The sequence below is a fragment of the Pagrus major genome, chromosome 1 (assembly GCF_040436345.1).
Source record: "Pagrus major chromosome 1, Pma_NU_1.0".
Lineage (NCBI taxonomy): Eukaryota > Metazoa > Chordata > Actinopteri > Spariformes > Sparidae > Pagrus > Pagrus major.
In genome coordinates this window covers 31389137-31415028 of record NC_133215.1, presented here as the reverse complement: position 1 = coordinate 31415028, position 25892 = coordinate 31389137, and the positions used below count along the sequence as shown (strand labels likewise).

General features: G+C 39.8%; 1 protein-coding gene across 2 annotated transcripts in view; it reads right to left on the bottom strand.

Moving 5' to 3' along the window:
* LOC141003127 (testis-expressed protein 2-like) overlaps positions 1-25892 on the bottom strand; it is a 34343-nt gene continuing 8451 nt past the window's right edge. For both annotated transcript variants that reach the window (XM_073474414.1, XM_073474406.1), the window contains exons 3-13: positions 16420-17992; positions 14674-14874; positions 14018-14345; positions 12801-13039; positions 12468-12638; positions 11841-11940; positions 6096-6222; positions 3886-3999; positions 3424-3633; positions 2841-2961; positions 1-2057 (exon numbers count right to left, since the gene is read on the bottom strand). In XM_073474414.1, coding sequence (XP_073330515.1) covers positions 1938-2057; positions 2841-2961; positions 3424-3633; positions 3886-3999; positions 6096-6222; positions 11841-11940; positions 12468-12638; positions 12801-13039; positions 14018-14345; positions 14674-14874; positions 16420-17967 — 3279 coding nt within the window. In that variant the 5' untranslated portion in view covers positions 17968-17992 and the 3' untranslated portion in view covers positions 1-1937. The remainder of the gene's footprint in view (positions 2058-2840; positions 2962-3423; positions 3634-3885; positions 4000-6095; positions 6223-11840; positions 11941-12467; positions 12639-12800; positions 13040-14017; positions 14346-14673; positions 14875-16419; positions 17993-25892) is intronic.

Here is a 25892-nt window from a genome sequence, read left to right as displayed (position 1 = left end):
TTTCATTAACAGAGATTTATTTTGCTCTATAAATAAGGCAGATACACAATCACCGAATTTGGCCTTAAAATTACATGATAATTTTAGAAAGTCATTAATAATTCACAGATACAAATCATGGCATGTCTTCATATATCCTCAAAAAATCTCATGTCATTCTGTTTTTATTCCAAAGTAGACAAAAATACAACCACAACCCACCTCATGTAGTCATTCAAAAACAAATACTTAACAAAAAATTAACCAAGGCATAAAGGGAAAGACGATCATTCAGAAAAAAATCAATTTTGTGTTACAGTGCTTTAGTATCCTACGAGAGAAATCAAAGTAAGAATGCCTGTAAACAATGTTAATGCAGGTACTGTAGCACATTTGTAAATATTACCTCACAATGCTTTATCACTATAGGATGTGTACCTTGGAGCAGAGAGATCTGGCACTATAGGCCTAATCAAAGGACTTTGGTTAAAATTAGAAACATGACACAGTTAAAAAGATGTTTTCAGGAAGGGAACTTGTAGATAAGGCTTAACATTCTTGGCAATAGATGCTCTGCTAAACAGTTAGTACCTTAACTTCATCCAATTTTGTACATAAAGTATGGCGGCTAGAGTCTCTTTAAAGCACTGTCACAGATCAAAGTTGGTCATTTAAATTCACTTCCAACGATATTATCATCAACACCATGAAGTATGAATTATTTATAGATAAATACACCACCTGGTACTCCATAAACAGAACAATTGAATGACACATCTGGAAAAAGATATGATGAGATAGTGTTTATCATATACAAAACAAAAAGAAAACTTGTACTGGTATTTGTGCAATAATTTGCATACCACAGTCAAAATGTGACTGGGTAAAAACTCAAACAATAACAATAGGAACCAAATACTATTCTTACATACATTCAATAGATGTGTTAGAGGCCTCGTATGTCTCAGACATACAATTTATACAATATCCTAAGAAGATCATACTATAGCCTGCGTAGCATTTCTATCATTGCACTTAATGTGTTTGTGTATTTGTCATTAGTATGGAATTGACATAATGAATGATGCTTTTTGTAGATAATGTATGTCTACTCTCAAGCATTATTTCCATACAGACATGGATAAGGGCATCATTGGCATAAGAAAAAGGAGCTCTTGGCAAATGAAGGGAGGTGTTCAGGGTGTGGTCACAGCACAAACGAATACTGTTAACTGTTAACACCTGAACAGAAGCCGCTGACATAAAGCCACTTAAAGGTTTAATGTTTCATAGAGTAAATAAACCTAACATCAAGTATCGGAGCTTTTCCAGTACACTTCTTTTTATCCTGCTTTCACTTTAGTCTCTCTCTCTCTATCACACATTAATCATTCAATATGAAATACCTCCATTTTAACATGTTCTAAATCTCCACTGGAATAAATGGGCTACCATGCTCTATCTCTCTCTCTAGCCTTAGCAGAAACGTGTCATCTGCAGGCTGTAAGGTATCTGGTGAATGCTTTCACATCAATGGACATCACAGGACATCATGTCATACTTATATATCCCCATAGATTCCCCTTATTTATTTAAAGTTTTGAGTGAAACATGACTCTCTTCACATGTCAGTGCCTATTCAAAAGGTCTGTGCCATTTTATAAATCCTTCAAAGACAATCACCTTTTCTTCTGGCAAGATAAATAAAATCTGAACAGAGCAGCAAGCAACAGTTTGTCTTTAGTGTTTCCTTGGGGCGAGTCTACCTTCTTCCTTTAAAATTCATATGGTCTCCTCTATGGTGAGTGAGAAACTCACTCACTCACTCAGGGAATGTATTTGTATTACAGTAGCGTCTGACCTATCAACTTTGGCTCCATTTCCCATTATGAGACTTCATAAGCTCTAAGGAATACTGTAAACAATCTTCATGGCTGGCTGGTGCTGTTCCTCTCTGGCTAGAGAGGCTCTGGGTCCACTGCTGAGCTAACCAATGGTCCACCAGCTGTGCGTTGGTCCATGGCAGAATGCATGATAGTCAGCCATATATCGTCCATGTTTGGCATTACAAAGATTTTCTAAAAGAGGAGAGAGAATGATTGGACAGTGAGTGGTCTCTGTCTATCTTTAGTATTCTTGACACACGCTATGTCTTGTAATTAGACACATGAACAGGAAGCACATAATAATAGGTAGTGTACAACTTATATTTATCTAACATGTTTTAAGTCTCTTATAAGATCATTCTAGGATCATAGTAATATCATAAAGATGACCAAGGACTTTGAAATTCTTAATGTGTTTAGCATGTAATATTGCTGAACCAGGAGCGTAATATAATTCATCATTTGAATGTATGAGGGCACACTCATACCATCTTTTATAACATTAAATTATGGCCTAAGTGCAATTAATTTCAATGGAATTATATCATGTGGTGATTTTAACTTCGATTGAAAGTTTGAATTTTACTTTTGTCCTTTAAGTATATTGTGTTTGTTTATATGTAGGGCTGTAACAAACAATCATTTTCATTATCTGGCAATATGCCAATTTTTCACAAATTATTGAGTAATCATTTTGTCTATAAAATGTCAAAACATTGTTAATAAAATGCTCATCACAATTTCCCTAAAGGGATGCCTTCAAATTTCTTTCTTTGTGTGCAAATGTTTGACATTTTTGCTGGAAAATGACTGAAATAGTCAATCAATTACCAAAATACTCTTTTGACTGACTGATCGATTAATCATTGCAGCGCTATTTATGTCTCAACAAGTTTGGTGAACTTTCTGGTTTGACCATCACTGTGTCTCTGAATAAAAGACAAACAAGTAAAAAATAGAAATGTCTATCAATACCTGGAATTCCTGGTCCAGTTTTTTCTCTATCCAGTCTGTAACATGAGCCAGAGTGACTTCTCTTTCTCCCAGTTTAGGTCGTGCCTTCAGTTCCAGGTGAGGCGGTGTCCTGAAGCCGTACCTGCAACGGAAAAGGTTGAAACATGTCAGGATTTACTAACAAAAACAATATTAAGAGTTGACAAATGAACACATTGTAGCATCAGCGTGTGGTCACCACCAGTAGAGGGCAGTGATGTATTAAACAGTGTCACGTAAAATGTTTTTCAATAAAACAGGCAGTTGCAGGGGAGAATGAAGTGGAGTTCTGAGTACAAATATCCTTATTGTGTGTTCCTCATACATTATCCAACTTTATTAGAAATAAAAGTATGTCCCTTGTTACTAAGCAACTGTTGACACAAGACAGGAAATTGGATAATTAAGAGTCATCTGAAAGCCATGGCCATCAATAGAGTTGGCTGTGTTTTCCATCTCTCCATCAGAAGGATATGATTATTTGCCACTCCAAAAGACAATGAAATTCACTTAGCACAGCATTCCACAAATTATACAGCAGAGAAACAACACGTCATTCACGTACCATATCCTGTCAGTGGGTGGAGGGGGTATGTTGACAGCCAGCGTTCCTTGAAGTTCCTGCACCTCCACTGTGAGCAGAAGGGGTGTGTTGGACACTTCCTCCATCTTCTTTTTGATGAACTCTGTTTCTGTAGCCTTCTGGAAGTATTTGGACTTGGTGATCTTGTCCACGAAGCGCATGATCTTGCTGGGTTTGTGGCCTCCAGCCCAACTTTATTCAATAAAAGCAGAGTTACAGCCATGAAATCTAACGATACATTTTTCTTTTATTTAAAAATGGAGAGTGAAATGATTTAATAGTGAATTTCTAGCTATGTCTGCCAACATATTGTCTCCACCAGAAGGTTACATATTCATAATAATAAATCCTCTTTCTCGTTTGTCACTTTTTTTTAAACATTCCATAATCCTGTAATAATGGAAATGGGTTGAGCACAGATAATGTATATAAAGTCATTCTCACCCCTCAGCTCCAGCGCAGTCATTTGAGAGCTCTGAGGAGTCTTCTTCATCTGATGAGCCTGCACTGGAGGACTCTTCATCACTATCAGCCAGGCAGTAAGTGCGCGGCCTGTATCTGAACACGCATAAACAACCAAAAATGAATTAGGGTGAGCACACACAAACACACACACCTACATACATGCACACGGTTCTGCTGTGTTTCTGAATTCTATGGTACTGTACCAACAAAACAACGCACAAATGAGGTGTGGCAAAAGTCAGAGTGTGCAAACCCATGACTGCTTACATGCACAAGCACTAAACACAAAAACTAAACACCATGTCTTCTGCAGTGATTCAACTTTCAGATGTTATCTGATGTGAAACTGAATTTAACTTGTTTCTTTATGAGGACTGGAAGAAATTAACTCATTTCTCAACAGTCTGGCCTTGAGAGGTACTCACTGTAATTTATGAATGCACCAATCCAACATGGTAGATTGGTGAGGGCACAGACCATATTAAGTGGATCAGTTACATTCATGTAATCACAGAGGGCCAATGACTAAGGTTTAGTGCCACAGTATTACATAACATACACTGAGGGAAGAGCGACTATCTAAATTGCAATCTTTTTTACCAAGTTTTGAAATGCCTCATCAAACTATATACAGACTTCAAATGGCCCATGAATTTCTCCATTTGCATTATTACAACACGCACTGCATGAAAGATAGTTATTTTGTGGCACAAGCTCTTTATCTGCCGAGCTGCTTACTATAACTTATGTTGCATTGTTTGAGATATGTTACCCAAGGAAGAGCTGCATGAAGTCATTCATCTAATCAACATCACTATTTAGTTGGCTGCATCACTCTACTGGTATATTGAAGAGGTCATATTATTATTATTTTTCTCATATGGTGCACTGCTGCAGCATCCCTTTTCACACTGCGTCTTGAACACTCTGTTGTAGCTACGGAGTGAGACATCTCGCCTCTGTTCAATCTTTGGTGAGAGTTGCACATGCGCATTACTTAATGGGCAGGATGTAGCCAATCAGAGATAGAGTAGGGTGGGTCATGCAGACCAAGGTAGTGTGATCCAAAATAACGCTGCTACAGCTGGTAACCATGGCTGCGGTACAGCCTTACATGTTCCAAGCCCAATTCTGATACCGAAACACAGGCAGAACACCAAACCACCTTCGCAACTAAGACTGGAGCAGGATGTTTCAAAGTGGTAAGTTATTATTTTGTCTTTTACTTCAAATATAACATTTCAACTTTGCAATTTCTCTACATCACAGTAGCAACTGTATGTCTACTGTCTGACTGGAGTGTATATATTTTATAATATATATATATATATAAATATACATTTATATAATGCCTGTTACATAGTGACGCTCATAAGTTACGGAAGTAAAGGCTCGACTCCAAACCAGGTGTTTCAGGCAGTGCAGATGTAGTGTTTTTTGTGGGAGAAAGTAACTCCCTTTGGCGTGGACTTTGGAATCTTTCACTTTGTAGACCTTTTACATGCAGAAAAATGCTACATAACACAATAAAGGAAAGGCAAAAACCCAAAAAGCATAATATGACCTCTTTAATGTCGTGTGGACTGGCTAGTCAATCAGGTTATGTGAAGTATGTAAACAGAAGTAAGATGACAATAAATACCATAATCTCTAAGATTCGACTGAAAAGTAGATTGTGGAAGTCTTCAAGGTAGATCACAATCTAAAATCGTCATCTTAGATTGCCCAAACCTACACTGAGGTATTGGTATCGTGAGGGAAAGAGTTTGATTAATGCATGTTGGGAATGGATTCGGGGGATGTGAACAACCAGAAACACTGATGACAGTTTATTAAGAAGATGAAGCATTGAGGGAATGAGACCCCAAAACTACAGACGTACAAAACTAGAGAATGAGAGATGAGCAGCAGAGATCACTGTTGGAAGTCAAGCAGCACTCACCAAGAGCAGAAATACACCCGATTACCAGCCGCATAAAGGTACAATCCAGAGGGCAGAGAGGGAACAGCAGAGAAAAGAATGGAGAAGATATCAAAGATACAGAACACTGAATAAGAGCTTGACAAACACCTGACAGAGACACGTATACTTTTTAGTGTCACATCGAGGGGAAACGGGCATCTAATCCAACCCAGGAAACCCTTGAGACTTTTCTAGAATGTCTGTGTGGTTTATTTTAATTTCTTACCCATCTTTGCCAAATTCTCCTAAGCGGACGCTCTCTCCCTCCTTGCCCAGGCGAATGAGGTTCATCTTAGTTTCCAGGGTCATCAGGAAGGAACCGCTGTAGGAGATCTCCAGGTCAAACCACAGACCTACAGGAACACAAGAGAAATGTTGATCTGAGACAAAATAAAGGAAGTGAATGTGTAGAGGGGAGGATTTTAGGGATACGAGCTAAACATGCAGCAAAACAGGTACTCCACTGTCACAGGCATTATGCAGCACCATTACACAAATCTCTACCATCTCATCTTAAATATCATCATATTGTCCAACCCTATATACGATTGTATATTGTATGTCCTTCTCCCTGCTGGTTAAATCGTCCAGCTCTCCCTCACTCCTTTGTTTCCCCACTTCTCAGAGCCTTCCTCCACCGTTCTGCCCTTTCTGTGGCAGTGCTCTTTCGCCCAAGCATCACAGAAGTGGGGACCCCGACAGATTCTATTTTCTTGATCTCTCCTCTTAGACGAGAAAGACTCAGTGAAAGACTTGGCGACGGGAGGGGGGAGAGAGAAGGAAAGATCACAAGGTCCTTTGAACAGGGGAGAAACAGTTGTGGGGGTGGGCAGGCAATCTTCCCCCTCAGCCGTTGTTTGATATCAGCAGGGGGGGGCTGGCTGCATAAACAGCACTCTCCCTCTCTCCCTCTATTCATTTTAGCTCTGCCCTCCCAAACCTGCTGTAATCTGGGTTATGCAAACTCCTCAAAAGCCTCAATCTAAAGCCTGATTTCCATGGGGCAAGCTATGTGTTTCTTTTTTTCCCCTCTCTCTTTATGCACAAGATCACAGGATCACATGTTCCTGTGTACAAAGAGCCTCAGCTCACAGATCATAAATTGGGTGTGGTCTCTCTTTACAACACTGGGAGGCAGCAGAGCATGACAGATGATGCTGGAAAGATGGTAGAAGGATGGAAGTCATGAAGGAGTTGTTAAACAAAATAGATCGTACTCTGCTGCAACTAAGACATATGTGCATGTACGCCAGGCAAAAGTCAATGAAGTGTCTACAAACACATGAAGCAACTGCACAGTTATCAGTCCTCATAGTGAGATTTTAAAAGATTACCTAGAAACAGCATACTGGTGCATGAATAATTATGGCAATGGCGGCGCATGCGTCAATGTATTTTTTTAACTGTTATTTTTTTGGCTTATTGCTGAAACACGTACTGCCTATGGCAGCATTCATCAGCATCAGAGAAGAAATCAAAGGTTTGGATTAAAAGCAGCAGATTTTGAAACGATCCCTGCCCATGGCATCTTTCGACCATTCTGACCAGCTGGACTGCCCAAGGAAGGAAGAGAACTGGGATAAGAATTATGATAAAATGCCTAATGTCCGCAGGAAAACAAAATGAACAAATGGGACTGGAAATCAGAGACTGTTGTGCCTACATCTTTTCAGCGACCTAACAGCAAGGACTAACAGCACTGAGACTGGGTGCCCTCTACTCACTGCTCTGTTGAGACCTGAACACCAGCTGGTTGGACTAAATGACATGATAATGCATGAGTCTGGTATGCCAGAGAGAAAAACAGTCAGAATGAGAGCGAGTCAGAGAGAAACAAAGTGGGAGAGAAATGAAAACCGAAAAAAAGGATCTTAAAGCAAAACAAACAGACGGTTAGAAAGTCAGAGAGGGTTTGAGAAAGCACCAAGTAAAAATAGATTGCAGTCAGACAGGGTGAACATGCTGGTTCTGCTGAACCCAGTGGGCTTAGCTCTACCCGCCCTGGGGTGCATGGAGGACTATGTCTGGCTGGGTTGGGGTTTATGTAGGGCACTGAGGTTTGTTAGTTTGGGAGAGGAGAGGAGAGCCTCAGAGCAAGCTGCAGGACCGGGGCAGTGCTTCTTTAATTGGGGTGAGGCCATGTTGTTAGGACAATGTATTGAACATGCAGCAAAGAAATGCCTTCACACTTGCAGGGTGACTGCATGTTTGCATCCAGAAGTGGACATTAGAGAAAGAGCAGAGGCAGACGTGCATGCACAACAAATGTTCCTAAACACAAACATACAAGCATTCAGGGACAATTCCTGGTGGAGATAGGCACACATACACAGCTGGCGAGGTCCATTGATCCATTACACTCAGCATGCTTGTTCCAGGAAGGAGCGAGGTGAGATGAGGCAAAGGCAGAACTTGCGATGCCTAAAGGATACAGCCACTAAAATCAGTGGAAGATTCAGAAGGAACACTAAACTGGCCATTTCCATTTGAAGTCTTCAAACTACCACTTCAAGGTAAAACTGAAACATTGCGTAGAAACATGTACACAAACATTTACAGCTAAATGCATTAACTTTAGCCAAGTATGAGGCCAAGATAATAAGTCTTTTGTTTGGAGCTTATACCTATTGTTTCCTGCTTCCTTTCACTTCCAAGAAATGTGTCTGATAAAATAAAGCACTGTGTTGGACTGACAGTGGGTGATCTGGTTCTATTCATTTGCAATCTGTTAGAAAGAAATCAAAACATTTGGCACCATATTGCAGTTTCTGGATTAAAGTGCAATTAAAGCTGATGACCTATCCACAACAAGAACAAAATGGTGGTCTGTGTACACTGATTTTGTTTGGAGTGGTTGTTGAGGTGTGTTTTGCTCTGAACCGTTCCAATAAATGCCGTTGCCGTCTCAGTTGGAGATGCAATAAATTGTGGCTCTGATTATAGGGTTATGTGAGTGCTGCAGTGATAAAAATGAGGCAGTGACTCATAGCACAGGAGGGAGGAAGAGAGTGAGATACTGAGAGTAAAGCGTGAGTGAGGACACAAAGAGGAAGATGAAATGAAAGGGAATGCAAGAGGAAGAGGAAGACAGTTGGAGACTGTACATATGAAATGGAAGAAGAGAGATATGTGGCAGAATGGAACAAAGAATGAGAAAGGCAATGTGGAACAAAGGGATGGAAAACTCAATGCTGATGCACGTCTGAATGATCATAGAAGGATTCCTCTAAAAAGGACATACAAAGCTCCTTCTGATCAAAAACTAGAGCACAGTGAGCCAAAAAGCACTGAAGTTTTCAGCACTTTTTGAGCCCACATAGTTGTGCAAGGCAGCAGGCAAATCTACAGTTGCTCACAAAGCTAAGACCTCACAAAGCTAAGCCTCAATTTATCCATTCCACAGATAACCATAAGACCTGCTAAAGTGCTTAGGGCTTGGCTGTATTGTACTCAGCTAAGAGCTCACTAACCAATCAAATTCTATTACACTTCTGTAAACACAGCTTTCAGGAATGAAGTGTTTCCCAGCATCTGTAGTACATGAAACTGAACTGTGAGTGTTGTTACTTTTGGTCACACAGTCTGGCAGGAGCTGGAGAGGAAGGGAAACGTTGACTATATTAAGCAAGCTGAGAGCCTACAAGTAATGAGCATGGCTTCCTAACCTCAAGGGCACCACTGCCTGACGAGCTGAGTGGGTGTAAGTGCATGTTACGCTTCAGTGTGATTCACAGTAAACCTCTTGAATATGAGCTGACTGAATGAAATCTTATTGTTTTGAATTGGCTCTAGTTTACTATTGCTCAATTATACGATCTGATCAAGCACATGTTTTTAGTTTACCATTACTATGATGATCAATGTTTGTGTGTATTTTTACCTAATGGATTTCCATTTCTGGCATTTTAAAAATGTATGGAGTTACAGTACGTAATGCTGATGCTGGTGTTGACTGACACGTGAACAAGATGATGATGTGAGCCTTGCTGCTCTGCTATATTATTATCAGCATTCCAATTGGTCGATAGCAATGTCGTATTGTTAATATTTTAAGCATCTCAGTCTGGACAATTTTTTGTTTCCTTCAATGGAGTTAGGACACCGCTGTTTTTTTTGTTTTTTGGAGAGTGTGTCAGAGTCATTGAGACACAGCCTCTGTACTGTGATCTTATTAGTCACAGTGAGAAGGCTAGAGAAAGAATGGGCGCAGAGGCCGGTCATGAGACAAAACGTCACTGCTGTCCATGTGTGGATACATGAAGTGGATTACGAAAGTATTCATCCCATCTGACATTTTACACTACTTCTTGTACGCCAAGTTTGTTAGAATTGAATGATTCGGATATTTGGAAGGATTGTGACAAAGCTCTGATTTGATACCTATTTGCACTCAGTCAAGCAAATGAATTCAACTCTTTTTCTGGTCTTTGTTTACACCTCTGAGCAGGACATTAAGCAGTTTGCGCACTGAGTGATGGAAATTGTGAAATGTGACATAATTCTTGCTTTTAAGAAGCTTTGTCTTGTTTACTTCACATATACTGTACATTCCACTTGATGTCATTAGCCACTTCCTCCTGTGTTACTTTGTCCACAGCTAGAACCAGGCCAGGGTGCAAGCTTACGACCTCCTCTAACCAATTTCCTGGGGAAAACATGATACTGCAACTACTTAATGTGTAAACTCGAGGGGTGTCACGATACACTTAGCTCACAAGCTGAGACGATGCACGATACTGGGTTCAAGAGAACGAGACGAGATGAGATTTTAACACTAGTTTTAAAAATACTTCTTAAAAATTGTATTTGATTGAAAAGTCACAAAATGCAAAACAATGCAGGTTTATTTTGAAATGTTTAAACTAGTAATCATCTTTTAACGAATGTCACTTCAGATTTACATTCTAACTGCTCTTCAAGCATGATACAGAGCTGAGAGCTGGCTACAACTACACTGCCCAGCCTAAGGTATGGTCATGTTCTTTTTCAAGAATATAAGCATGTCTAATTTTTCTGGCAGTAGTTGAGACCTTTGGGCACTAACTATGTCTCCTGCAGTTGAAAAGACACGCTCACTTGGAACAGAGGTAGCAGGGATGGAAAGGCATGCTATCTTTGTAGTGGTCCGGCACCACTGTGCGAGTAACATGTGCGTGAGATGGGATGGTGTACTTCGGTTCTAATGTGTGGAGGAGTCGATGATGGCCTCATATCAGCTGCAATGAAAATGCTGATCTTTACTGCCGTGGCTCTAGCACTTGACTGTGGAAGTTGAGAAGCAAAGGCATATTTGTCACCCTTGTCTGGCCTTTCAGTGTTTTATTCACAGGCGTGGTTGATTTTAGTAGAGAGCTGTGGTGGTTCTGTAGGTGAGTTTGCATAATGGTTGTGTTAGCCGCGGCACTATTTTTCTTACAGTGCTTACATATTGCTTGTGTCTTGGCTGTCAGTCTGTCGCCGTCTGGGTACCCAAAATGCTGCCACACAAATGATTTAAAAGTATAGGGGGATCTTCTATGCTAATTTTGATTTCAACGTCAGACTCCATCATGACTCCTGCTCTGACTGTTATGTACTGATATCGCGAGATAGCTTATCACCTCGACGAGAAACATCGTCATGTTTTCATATCGCCCCTGGTAAACTCAATATTAAAGTTATTATGATGGACACCTCGCTAGCATTAACACACGTTTACCTTCGTTATCTCTCATATGGACATAGCTAACTGACTGACAATCAGTGCAGGATTGTTTTGCTTTCAAACCCTCAAGCATGCTCTGTGATGAGCGAATACTAGATTGACAGGAGACTTCCCAGAATATAGTGCACAGAGCTCCACATACCACCCAGTTAGTGTTACTGGCCAGACATGCCAGTATCTCTTTACAGAAACCACCGAGTGTGTGTGTGTATGTGTGTGTGTGTGTGTGTGTGTGTATGTTATGATTGAAATGGATCTCTCTCTTGCCTCGGTAGTCAATGGAGGGTTTGGATGCCCCAACGATTCTGGGAGTGGCCGAGCCCATGTCCAGTTCTGTCAGGGTTAGCTCATTCATGAAGTAAGGCAACTGAAAAAGACAAAAGCAAACAGCTGAGCTGAGCACACTGTGTGTGAATAATTCACTTGTAAATTATGATATAACCCAATTGGAGAATGGACACACAAATCACAAAATAAATAAAGCTCATGCACATACACACTTAAGCATGGATGACACACTCTAGTCTGCACTCCACCACACCTTATAATCAGCTGTCTCTACGTGCCAGTCCCTTGTGGACTGAACTGTGCTGAGTTTTTGTTCCACCATTTTACTGAGACTACAATATTACCCACAGTCACACAGACCAAAGCACATTATGCCGTCAAGCAAAACGGGTTTGGTTGGCAGACAGGACCAGAGAAAGACGGTAGGATGAAGGGATAGAGGTCTTTCTTTCTCTGCTTCTGAACCCTCTTGCAGAGCTGCACAGAGATACAAACTGACATTTGGAGAGCTTATCTGTTATCTTGTGTTTTTACGTCATCACTACACTTAATTTTTTCTCTTGTCTGCCTGTTTAAATTTCCAGCACTTTAGTGTGCTCTACTCACCCGAATCTTGCTGAGCTTCATCTGAATCTTCTTGGAGACCAGTTCAGCCCAGTAGGGCTCACTCAGGAAGTCCCAGACGACCCGACCAAGTGCTGCATTCAGCCAGGCAACAGTATCCTCCCCATCCTCCTCCCCAGTGGGCTGCACCTGAGCTACAGTGTTGCTCTGAAGCTAAAGACACAGGCAAGAAAATTAACATAAACATTCGGAGAAAACAAAATAAATCTCACATCAGGATTCTAAAAAATTCTATATCTTTACAAGAATATGCAACATATCAGTGGTTTGTGTCCTGAGGAAGGAAATTAGAAAGGATAAGGTGTTATACACTACCTTCTTATCAGCCCCGGGGCTGCTCTGAGGGCTCTGGAGAGCAGGGCTGGCAGCTGCAGGGCTGACTGCCAATGGTTTTGGCAGTATGGAGGCAATGTATACACTGTATTCCAACAGTGGCTTGGTTTTGGCACTGCCTGCTGTTGTTGAGGAGGCTGCAGAGTCCTTTGACCTGGGCTGAGATGCCAGTGCTTCATCCAGACTGCTGCGGCTGCTGCTGCGACTGTGAGAGCTCAGAGCTGTGGGCCACAGTAAAAATCAGAGGAAGGTGAGGAATTAGATGCTGCACTCACAGTTCTTGCTGTTTCTAAACTCCTGAAACTTCAGATTGCCATTTCTCCAGCTGTATAGTGTATGAATATTTTCCTATTTAACTACGTACTGTAATCATATAATATACTCTGCCACTTTCTACTATTTGTATTAGTATTTGTTTATAGTTTGTTTTATGTATATATTTGCAGTGTATGTGTTATGTATATAGTATAGCAAGCATACATGATAATATCTTATCTTTATTTTACAATAGTTTATCTTTACATTTCATCTCTAAATCTTATAACTATTATCTTTCTCTCTTTCTTTGTTTTTCTTACCAGCTATAAGCTAATCTATATAGGGCCTAAAGCTAACCTTGATCTTTGAGCCTAACTTACTAATTAACTATTTGACAATTTTAGCCTTGAAAAAAGGAAAAAATAAACAACAAAAGAAAAAAGGTGACACTTTATTTGAAGGGGCGTGTATAAGACTGATATTATTATTATTTATGACTGCTGTCAGTGTCATTCTGTCAATTATATCACTTACAATGCAAAGCAGACATTGTTTGAGAGTCTAACACTCTAAGACTAACTAGGTAACGGTGGATAGCTATTATAACACTTTAATTGAAGTAAAAAAATATATTCATGACACAGTTATAATAGAGTTTGATAATTAGGCCTGCTATTATATCTTTACGGCAGGGTATGCTGTCTTGGTTAACTGTTATAAAATAGATATCTAACAATGTCAACTTTCCATTGTAAGTGAGATTATTGACCAAATGACACTTAATGACAACAGTGATTAACATTCACGAAGACTCCTTCATGTTCAAGACCGTTGTCATGTCATGGTGATGATGTAATCATGTCAGCATTATGCACAACCCTTCAAATCAAGTATTACCAAAGAAAAATCTGTTTTTTTAAATTGTCATTAGTTCTGCTCACCACTCTTAGTCCCTGCAGCACTTGACGCTTTCTTCAAGTCCGCCTTGAGTGCAGAAGCTGATAGAAACCGCTGGAACCACTCCTCTTTCTCCCTTCCCGTCCTTCCAAACAAATAGAGGGTCAGGTCTCTACTGGACGAAGATGACCCTCGCTCTTGTGCTTCTCCGATCAACTCTCCTCTGTCCTTTGTATTGAAGCTCTCAATGGCCTCCAACCTGTCACCCTCGGCCTTCGACATGAAGTCATCCTGTTTGCCAAGTTCAATGCAGATGGGGTATTTTTTGTTCCATAAACGCTTCCTAGCCAGGCTCTGAGGCATTACATATACCTGGGGGAGGATTATGGTAGACACAAAGTTTTTTTTCAACAAATTTCCACCATGTTTTATCTCTTAAAGACACACACAATTGTTTCCATGCTGTAGTGTTATCTATGTTACAATGTGGCATTGTTTTATGAAAAGCATATTCTAATGAACAAGCCTTGGGCTATACTTAAATATGTGTCAATTTACTTGTGTTATCCTTCACAGGATTTCATAGTTTCACAGGTAACTACAGCTGACCTTTCACAGAGTTAGAGGAACATTTGGGAAACAATTTTCAACAATTCAACTTTCAACAAATTCAACAAATTTAATGATACTAACAACATACTTTGCTGTTGGTGAGGTCATAGATCTTCTGACTGATGAAGTTGACATCAGGTTTTGGTTCATTATGTGCAGCACGGCGCGCAATGTTGTGGTTGGGTTTAGACAGACGAATAATGGAACCTTCCAACCGGACGAACACAGAGTGTGTTAGTGTGGCATGGTATGTCTCTGGGTCATAGTTTGAAATCTCATTCATCCAGCCCTGGGAAAGAGAAATAACATTACAATCTACCATTACATAATGTAGGTTACATTTCAAGGATTAAGATGCAAAACAATCATATGAGACAACTGTTTGAATTTGAAATTCAAATTAATACATTTTCCTATTTAGATGAGCCTGTCTTTAAAAATACAATTTGTATGTGCTGTGTGTGCTTTTCAGCATCTGTATCAGAAATCATTTTGAACAACTACAAACAAAAAAGATAACAATCCAAAATTGTGCCTGGAAAATGAGGACACAGTCAATATCTGCTCACAGTGTGTTGTTACCCACATATCATTTTTCTTCGTGATAGAAAATATTACCCGTCTCTAGGAACTTCATGCTGATAAGAGAGTGTCTTGTAAACCACTGCCTTTTCAAGTGGAGACATAAACAGTTTGCTGTCATTTGCTTTCTGTGAAAGACTTTGAAGTTCCTCTGGCTGAATTCAGCCCAGGATCCACATCTAGTTTGTTTGCTGTGTTGTCACTTCAATGCAAAAACTTTTAAATAGCATGTTTGCCTTTATTCACATTATTATACAATATATATACAGCTATGCACAGTGCACTGACAAATTCAAATTCTCTTTATTTGAAAAATTCATGTATTGCATTTTTTTACTTGATTTTATAAATGTAAAAAATGTCACAATTATTTGGTATGTTGTTTTAATGTATAAATTTGTTGGGTAAGTGTTATTATATGCCTGTCAACATATAATCAACATGTAATCTCTTTTGCTGTTACAATGATTGTTTCAGTAATACATTTGCATTTCAACACTTTAGTAGTCCAAATTCATCAACAATCTGTTAAGTTGTCCAAGGCAGGGATGTCACAATTCTCCAAATCCACAATTACATTTGAATTTTGATATTAAGGTCTCGATCCGATTTTCAATTGAAATGTCTTTTCTTTCTTTTTTTTTTCTTTCCGATGATTCCAGTGCTAGATTACAGCATTACTGAATTTGTAAAGCTGAACAAATAGTTGGTATTATGCCCTGTCATCTAACTTTTCAAATTCTTCTTTAAATTATAGGTGTATTTTAAAATAACAGCTTGCCCTTGTCCTGGTGGATTTTTGCAGGTTAGGGTTAGGCAACATCCTTTAAGGATTCAACAATACACAACAAAAGATAGAAAATCAGTTTGTTACTTGTTCAGTTTCTCAAATCTGTCCCAGCTAAGACCTCTGCTCTAACAAAACGAAAGATTCTTGAAATAGAAAACAAACCTAACATCTCAAATGCTGTTGCACCTGGTACAGGACAGTTGATCGAGGGTAAGTGTGCAGGCTACTGAGCTAGCTGTGTCTTCTTTGAAATGTTTTTTTTTTCCCCTGCAGATGCATGCGAAGGCGCAGGGGTGGAAAGAAAAAAATACTAGCAGAATCTCAATGCTGATTTTTTTTTCAGATGATTAAGATTGAAAGCTCATTTCGATTGATTTTTTCATTTAGAATCAAAATCGTGACATCCTGAAGACTATTGCAGCATGACGAAATCAATTTGAGGAAGTCCGAAAGATCACTGACCTTATAGATATCTGGCTCCTTAATGTCCAACTTGGTGAGATTCCACAGCTTCCGATGGTTTCTAGAATGTCTGAAACTACTGCCAGAAGATTTTGGTCCAGTTAGCCACACAACACCAATGGCTAAAAGGAATCCCAGTCCAATCCCAAGCAGCATTCCTCCTATGTAACTGGGCAGAGGTAATACAAAATACCCATAGACCAGGACAGTAAGGACCATGAGAGTATAGTGGGGAACACTAGGTGCCGGCTCAATACTTTCAGATTCATCTTCACTGCAAGGTTCAGTACTACCACTTAGTGGCACTTTAGTTTCACTCCCAGTACCGGTGTAATCAGTTCTATCAGCGCCATCACCTTCTGTGTCAGTACCAGTCTCAAAGTCCTCACTGTCCAGGATGCAGTAGTCCTCATCATCTTGTTTAGCAAGAGCAGACATAGAGTATTTGTCCGTTGACATGGAAAGTAGATGAGAAGATGATTTGTTGGGGCTCTTTGTGTCAACAGAGAGAAGAACAGGTGATTCAGCGGTACCAGAGGCCCCACTGTTGGGGCTCTCAGCCTCCCAGTCACTTCCTTCTTCCTCCTTGATGCAGTAATTGTTGTTGCTCTCCAGGTGCCCATTGATAGCAGTGATAGTGGAAAGTTCTGTGGCACTGGCAGAGAGGGGCTTGGGCCGATAAATGCTGCTGCTTACCAAGCTGTTACTCTTTTCATCCATGATCTTACTCAGCAGTTGGAGCGGTTCAGCAATCACCTCAGACAGGCGGCGCTTAGTGTCTTCAAATTTTGCCTCAACTTCTGAAACTTTGAAAAAGCTGCGGTTATCTGGTGAGGTTAATGGAGATGAAGGGGCAGTTTTAGAATCACCAGCTGACGATATGGTAGCGGAAGGCATCCGGGATTGTGTAAATTGCTTGAAGAGTTGCAGGTTAAGGCGGGGCTCTGGAAGACGGTAGGATGTGGTGGAGGAGGAGGTGGTGGATGAGTCCTGGGATGTATCTGAAGATAAAGATTTGACAAGCGTTTTCATCAGATGCCTATGCCTTACTGTAACAGAAGGGATACTATCACGAGACTCCATGTCAGAGGAGAGAGACTTCACTAAGCTGAGGAAGGGTTTTTCACTGGAGGGAAAGCTCAAAGATTTAGTCGGATGGGAACTGGAAGTTGAGCCTTTTTGCTCAGCCAAACGTGATGACGGACTTTGTGTGGGAGAACTGTTAGCGTGTTGTCTAGAAATTGGAGAAAGTCTGGATGATTCAGGAATGACAGCAACCTCAGCTGCAGAGTCCAATGGCACCCCATTGAACATCTCCTCACTTGCTTCTAAGGCTGTCACAATGTTTGAGTCATCCTGAGTAGCTGAGGTAGTTGTCATGCACAGCTCTTCTTCCTCCTCCTCCTCCTCCTTCCCAAGAGCTGAGAAGTGGATGGTGATGGTCTCCTTTGATGGCGATCGCTGGACATGGAGCTTGGGGGACACAGCAGGGGGCTGTTTTTTTGTGGAGTGCGCACTCTCTGCATGGCTAGGATGCCGGCTAGTCATTGCAGTACTCCCACTGAATTGCAGTCTGCAAAGAAGGAAAAAGAGATGACACTAAATTAGAGGCTGGAATGAAGTCAATTAATTGAGAACTCGATGATCAGAAAAATAACCAGTGATTATTTTGATAATCCTTTCAGTCATTTTTCAAACGAAAGTGCCAAAGATTCTCTGGTTTAACTCAAAACTTTATGATCTGATGATGGACAGGGGTGGTAGAGTTCCCAGGCGGGAAGCCAATGAGGGATCACCTCCTTATCAATACACTAGCAAATCCCCAGTGATTGATCTGAGTCACTGCACAGAGGGGAACTACTAGCAGGTTATAAAGTGGCTGGCACCTCCAGGAAGAGACCCAAGTGCAAAGAATTTGGCATTACCACTTGGGGGGTGAAAGGTTGAATAAACTAAAATTATAAAACTGGGAAGGTGATACATCCAATTCTCAAAAGACAACCTTTAGTGCCAATAAATTACTGAGTCACTAAACATCTATCTAGTAAGGGCAACAACAGTACACTATGTTAATTATGCTACTTCCAGACAAAAAAAATGTAGTTGTATGTGTGCCTGAGTGGGTGCTGACAAATGCAGTGTTGTATCTCTCAACCAAATCGGTTGCATCAGACTTTATTTCAGAAGCAATCAGGCATCTTAAATACTACAGACACACAAACACACCAAATGATTTGAATCCCTAATCCCACTCACTGCCTGCTGACACCTTTGCATATCTACCTCAACTGCTAAAATATGCATCAAAATCAAGGAGCCCAAAAAAGAAGCAATTATAACCACGATAGCTGGTCTAAAACAAGAATCAAGACTTACTAGGCATATGCATGCGGCAGGTACCTTTTGGAAACAAACCTCAAAGAAAGACTTCACAGAGGTATTAAGATTACTGAGAGTGCTGCAGTTTCTGGATGATATAATTTTAGTTGCGTGCTCTAGCTTTTGCATACCATTTACTTTTCCCCATTTTAAACCTGAGCAAACAAACATTCAACAATTGCCACAATGTTCCCACAGCCTTGACAGGCGTTTATAACTTAATACTATATGACATCTGTATTACAACACAGCCTTCAATGGCACATGGCCAGAGACAACAGGCATCAACCAAAGTCCAGATAACAAAGTAGGGTTAGAATGATGTAACATTGAATAATGATGCCGTTTATAGGGTGTCACAACAAGTCAACTGAAGCACTCCAGATGGTCAATGATTTATGGAGAACAGAGAAAAAAGATAAAACCTTATAGAAGGTAGATTAATAAAGTAGGTAGAAGATACAGTAGATACGATATATAACATTTTAACTCCACACATTTTCACAAGTCTGTTGACAGGGCTTGGGGAGGACTACTGCATAGGGACAGGGCAGAATATCAATATTATTATTGATTATTGTCAGTGTGATATGACAGTGTAAGTTGTCTTTTGGATATCATTATATCGTGCTTTATTTTTACCTGGTTTTAAAGGCTGCATTACAATCAAGCAATTGAACTTACCTGACTGTTCAACTTGTTCTAATACTTGTCTTTACCCACTTAGTCATTATATCTATGTATCTAAAACTAACACTTTTCAGTGGAAGATAGAACTACTTTTAGGGTTGTTCGGAAAAGATCAGTTCAGCCAAAGTAAGGCACAAGGAAGTGAGTGCACCATTTGTAATTTCATATTGTTGATGCAAAAGTAAGAATTTGCGTGATCATGGATCAGCCTTCAGACTTCCAGATCTTCAAACTTAGCATACAGGACATCTATGGCTATGAATTAGGTCTGCTACTACTGCAAGCTGCCCAGTGTAATAAAGCAATGTGTTTATGATAGAAAGGGATTCATGCTTAAGCTGTACTTATCCTCAGCTAACATATTTCCCCATTCCCATTCAATAGTTATGTGGCATGTGCAAAATCTTTGACATTAACTTTAGCTGAATACAGATACAATTTTCTGCACTGTTGTGACAGTTATGCCAGGATGTACAGTCTCAGGCAACAGAACATGATCAAACTGTTGCCTCCATTCCTCTTTATGTGACATCGTACCGTAGTGAAAATAGAGTTATGTTAATGTCTTGTTGACATTTGGCCATGGCATCCTTGTGCCTTGTCTGGACAACAGAGGTGGCATGAGGTCATGCTGGCTCACTCATATACAGACTCAACTTGGCCACTCATTGTCACATGGGTCACGAGTGAGCTTGTTACCCAGCCAGGCAGTCTGCCAGCCACCTCTGTCCCTCGCTAGCCAGCCTTCAGTCAGCAGCAACACAATGAGGCCATTCTAGTGGACTGCCAGTTAGACATGGATTTCATTTTAACATAAAAGACTCAAAGAACCTAGCAGTATTTGCCAACAGCACATTACTATTAGTGATAAAGTGGGCAAGTATGTATGTATGCATTTGTGTGTGTGTGATCTATAAGCTGATTCTGTCCCTCTATTTAACACTATGGATATGGGATAAACAAACAAAGCAAAAGACTGGGCATGTATGTTGCCATGTTTAAGCATTTGACATCCAAATGTGTGTATGTACACACTGACGATGAAGTCCCTGTTCGTCTCATGATCCCAGGGCCTTTACTTGAGCCAACAGACTAAGTGGACAGTACAGAATGAAATCCAGCCATGAAGCTGCTGAAGCTAATTACAGAAGCGAGCCATCCTCATTAACCCTAATGTTTTGCAGTCATTAGAGACATGTTCACAGCTCACTTCTGTGTCAAGCAGCACACACTGGTAATGAACATAGAGGCTCACAGAGCCATCACACTTACCGACAATATTAATGCACGTGAACTGAAAAGGCCTTGCTGATAAGAACATCACAGTTATAATCAAGAACTAAAAACTTATAAGCCATGTCTCAGCAGAAAACATAATGGGTGTAAAATCAAGGTGAACATTTTTCACAAGATATATGACAGTATTTTCAGTAAACATGAAAAAAAATGCCCTCCCAGTATCACCCATGTACACAATAGTAGAAATGTAAGTGGAACAGCTCAAACATATGGTTTGAAACTTTCACAACTTAACTTAGCCTGTATGAATTCTTAAAAGCAAATACGAGTTATGTTTACATTCAGTGTTACCCATAAAAATGCATCAGGTGAATCCTTTCAGTCTAACAGTTGTGTTAAATGTATTTCATATATCATAAAACATTTGCAAAGTCTACATAATTTAAAATCTTTACTTGGTAGCAAATTTAACATTAGTAATTAGTAAGGAGTATAAAATACATAATATGATCAAGTGCAATGCACAATCACAGAAGTTTTTGATAAAAGTAAAATGTGCTGTAATGCTGCAAAACCTTATCAAATGTCACATCATCGTTGTTTTAGTAGTATTTTGAGAGAAAATGAAAATTGTGATGCAAAATGTATCATCCTAATGAAAATGGTAATTTCTGTCAAAATAATTGCATTTATTATTATTTTTATTATTATTATTATTATTATTGTTCATTTATTTATTTAACCATATTATGCATTGTTTAAACAAGAATGTCATAAAAAATAGCACAACATAACCTGTACAGTGTAAATGGTGGTCCCAATTGACATGGCTAGGCTTCCTGTCTGCCATGCTGAAACTAATGAGTTGCTTTGAGAGCAACTACTGTTCCCTTTGTTCTCACAGTTTTCCAAGAACAACACCCCTGACCTCTATTGTCTAGCCAACAAAACACATCTCAGAATGTACACACAAGGCTATTACCAGAATAGTTGTCACAATTAAGAGATAATAATAGCATGACCACACAGACATGAAACAAAGAATTAGGAAAATCAGATAGCTGGTAACTGACAATCTGTGATTAAATGAAAAATCCAACAATTTTTTGAAAGGCAGGCATTTACTCTTCAATTGCAATTACAGTATTACAGTTTCTTGGTATTCTCTCCTATATTGGGCCAAAAATAAATACTTAAAGCAGAGAAAAGTTTAAAAATGGTCAAAGTTTCAACCAAGAACATCTACAACAATTATACATCATAGTATGATAAACTTGGTCCTAGTCTCGCATTTTGTCTATTTCATCACAGAGAAGGCTGACATGCTTTCATTTTAAGAGTAGTTTGAGAAAAAGGTTAGTGTTCTTCTATTGGTGATTTAAACATACAGTATGTAATTTCTGCCATTAAAGGTTTCTCAATCAAAACAAACATGTTAGTAGCATGTGATCATGGGAGTTGTTGTCTACACTGTTCAACAATGCTGGAAGAAATTATTTGTGGGTGGACTTTTAACAGTGCCAAAGGACACAACGATCAATGCAGCCACAGGACATGTTGCCTTATTAGTGAGTGGTGCAACTGTCAGTTTTTCTTGACTAGGTGACCTCTTGCTCTTGTGACTTTACTGTTCTCTCTACCAATAACCACAGAGTTAAATATAAGTTCACAACAATTCTCTACAGATTTCACAATGCCATAATGGGAAATGTGGGAAGTCCCTTACTGAGGCAGAAACAGCTAAATGTAGTCGGATGAGGAAAAGTGGATCCACCAAAAGAGGAAACAGGTATTTATATCATAGATAAATGAAAAAGTTGACGAAGGTCAAAGTATGGCACAAAAGCGAGCACATCTGCCATTGTGCAGCAAAGACAGGGAGAGGCTTTGTCCTCACTGTAAAAGAAAAAGAACCCCGCTGATGGAGGAGGCAAAAAAAGCAATGAGGGAGAGTGAAAGAAGACAAGATAAAACAAGAGTGAACAGGCTGACATTCATTAGATGGAGAGCACAAATAGTATGTCAAAGTCTGTTCCACTGTTGATATGCGTTTCCTCTGACCAACAGGACATGAGATGGTTAAAAACTGTTTCTTTTAAAAAAATTCTTTCTACGCGATCATAAAGTAACAAAACCTGGCTACTTATTACAGAAATGGGTGTTTTCATAACACAGAGATTTGGATTCTTAGGTCAAAAAGGGAACATTACAGTTGTTTTTTGTTTTGGACAGTAGCCAGGCTGCTAGCAGTAGCCATGTTGCTATTGCTGTCTTTGCAACAACGGCACAAAAAGTAATGTCAAAGGAAACACTAAGGCAACATTGTCTATTTCTGCTTTAAGATTGAACCTATATTGAACCTACTAAAGGTATAGGCTAGAACCACCATAGCTGTGCGATTTTTCTGACTGGATACCCCATGAAACAGAGGCCAATTAGACTCTGGTGGAAGCTGTGTCCAGTGCCCCAGGCAGCTAGGGCACTAAAGAAGTATGCTTCAAATGAAAGTCATCCCCATACCTTTCCACTGTTGGGATGGCTGGGCCTGAGAAACAGACCTACTTCACACAGTGATTGGAGAAGTGTAAGAAAGTGAAAGAGTACGCTGGGTTTGAACTTCTCTTTCAAGCTCCCTTTTAAAATCTTCACAACTCTTGTTTCCCAAGGACTTGCGACACTGTGGAATGCACCCTTTTAAAGTTTGTTCTTTATTACATTTAGAGTAAGTACACCATTTTGAAACCAAATTGTCTCTTTAATAACCCAGTGAGAAAGAAGCTCACGTGTGTGATCTTTAAGTGTGTGATCCCCTGTCACTGACCAGTCATATAGTATGTAAAACACAATGACAGTAAGACTCCTAACTATAAGGCAGAAGGTTGTGTAGTGTGAGCAGGACAGCAACCGAGTGACTATGAAAGTAATAGAGTGTGCTCAAGCCATAACCGAATCCACTCCGCACAACAAACTACACTAGAGCCTTGGATCAGTTAGGAAGCAAATATCAGTCAACAACTCTTTGCAGCTCACTTAGGAGTGACCCTGTGTCATAATAAACCCAACTGTTATGTTAATTGCTGCTATGTGATTATGGGAAAAGACATGCCACCTGAGAAACACCAGTACTCTTCACAGTCAACAACAATGGTCAATCATCACACATATTGTGTCCTGTTTCCAGAAGGAAGACAGTGTGTCTGTGTAGAGACTAGGTAGTATTCCTGTTAAGCTTTCTGATTCCTGGCTTCATTATGGAAATGTTTACATTAAAGCTGAAACAATTCATCCATTATTTATATGTTGTCAACTATTTTGATAATTTGGTTTGAGTTAGGAGGAGTTGAAGGGGAAAATCATTCCTTTGGGGACAACGATGAAACATCTTGGCCAGAGAGGACAGATGGTCTGAAAGAGGAGTAGAAGAATCCATCTATGTCAAACTGGAATGACCATCTTGAACAGAGGAGGTGGCCTACGACATTACTTATCACCCACCTACAATGCTCCCCAGACAGCTTAACAACCATTCACACCTGGGCTCACCTAGCCCAACAACCCACATAAAGGCCAGTTGGGTCAACGACACACAAGTGGCCCCAAAGACTCTGAAACTCAAGTTAGTTAACGACTCTGTAAGGTCACACCCACACAGAGTTTAAGCTCCTGCAACTCCCCTCCAGTTAGTTAGAACTGAAGAAGCCTCTTGGATGAGAGGTGAAACTTCTTCAAGAAACTGAAAAGTCCAGTCGCCTACAATACAGCACTTAGTATTACCATGACCTGGATGACTGAGAACCTTCATCTACTTGGTTTGAGTTAGTTTTAAGAAAATGTTTGAGAATATTTTTCACAAATTTCTGAAATTTTATAGAGCAAATAATTAATGTATTCATCCAGAAAATAGTCGAAAGTCCAGTCTACAATGAAAATAACCCTTAGTTAATATGCACGTATAAGCATGTATTTTGATGTCAACCTCCTCCCATTACTGTTCCATCTCTTACTGTACATGCCCTTGGAATATCCACAGAACTGGCTGACAGTGTTTCCGGTGTTCGCAGCTCAGTAACCACACTGTGGGGGTATTTTTGCAAGTCATCATGCCTGTAACTTTCTGCCAATACAACACCACATGCAGCCTGCTCAGAGCATTTCAAATGTCATACACCACTTCTTCAGATGACATCAGTGGCATTAAGAGGATGCTTAAGGGACAGATATTAAACCACAAGAGAAAAAGACCTTAGATAAAATCCTTGCAAAAACCTGCCTCACACATTCCCCAGTGGAGGACATAATCAAATCCCAGAGCACTATACCTTCTCCAGGTTGCCTAGGAAGGGATTGGAAGAAGTCACACTTTAAATCCTGCTGTTTATTTGCAGTAGTAATGGCTTTCCCTGTGCTTACACTGACAGTTTAGCTAATGACTTGTCTCACAGCTCAGTGCTCACATTAATGCTAGTGCCAACATTATAGTAGCTAAAAGTTCACACCCCTGAAGGGAATGAAAATCTACAAATACCTAATATCTGCACAAGGATTATATGAACTTTTGTTTGGGGGTGTAATTCAAAATTAAATGTGCCTGTGGGACAAAGCAAAAACATGACTACAGATATTTCTGTAGAATGGCTCTTTGTGCGCAGTTGAGCTTTCTCTCATTATGTGAACACTCCAAGCTCTATTTTGTGCTTTAACTAGACGACAAATATAAAAAATAACAATAATCTTCCCCAGTTATGCAAGTCTGGTCTGTAATGTGCCTCCATGTTTCTCATTCTTCTGCTCACTCTTTGATTCTGTAACCATAGAAATAATACAGTGTAGGGCTACAACTAATCATTATTTTCATAATCGATTCATCTGATTATTGTCTCACTCTCTTTTTTCAATTAGTTGTTTGGACCATAAAATATCAGAAAAAAGCCCTAGATGACGTCTTGTTTTGTCCACAACCCAAAGATATTTGGTAGATTAGTCATTTGCCAAAATAGTTGCCGATAAATGTCATCGTTGACAAGTGATTAATCAACTAATCGTTGCAGCTCTAATACCTTATAGATGAGTAAGCAGAGCCGTATGGTGGCGCGTAATGAGTCTAATAGCATTAGCTGAAACAAAGATGTGTGTGTGAGTATTTGTGTATGGGCATGTCTGAGTGA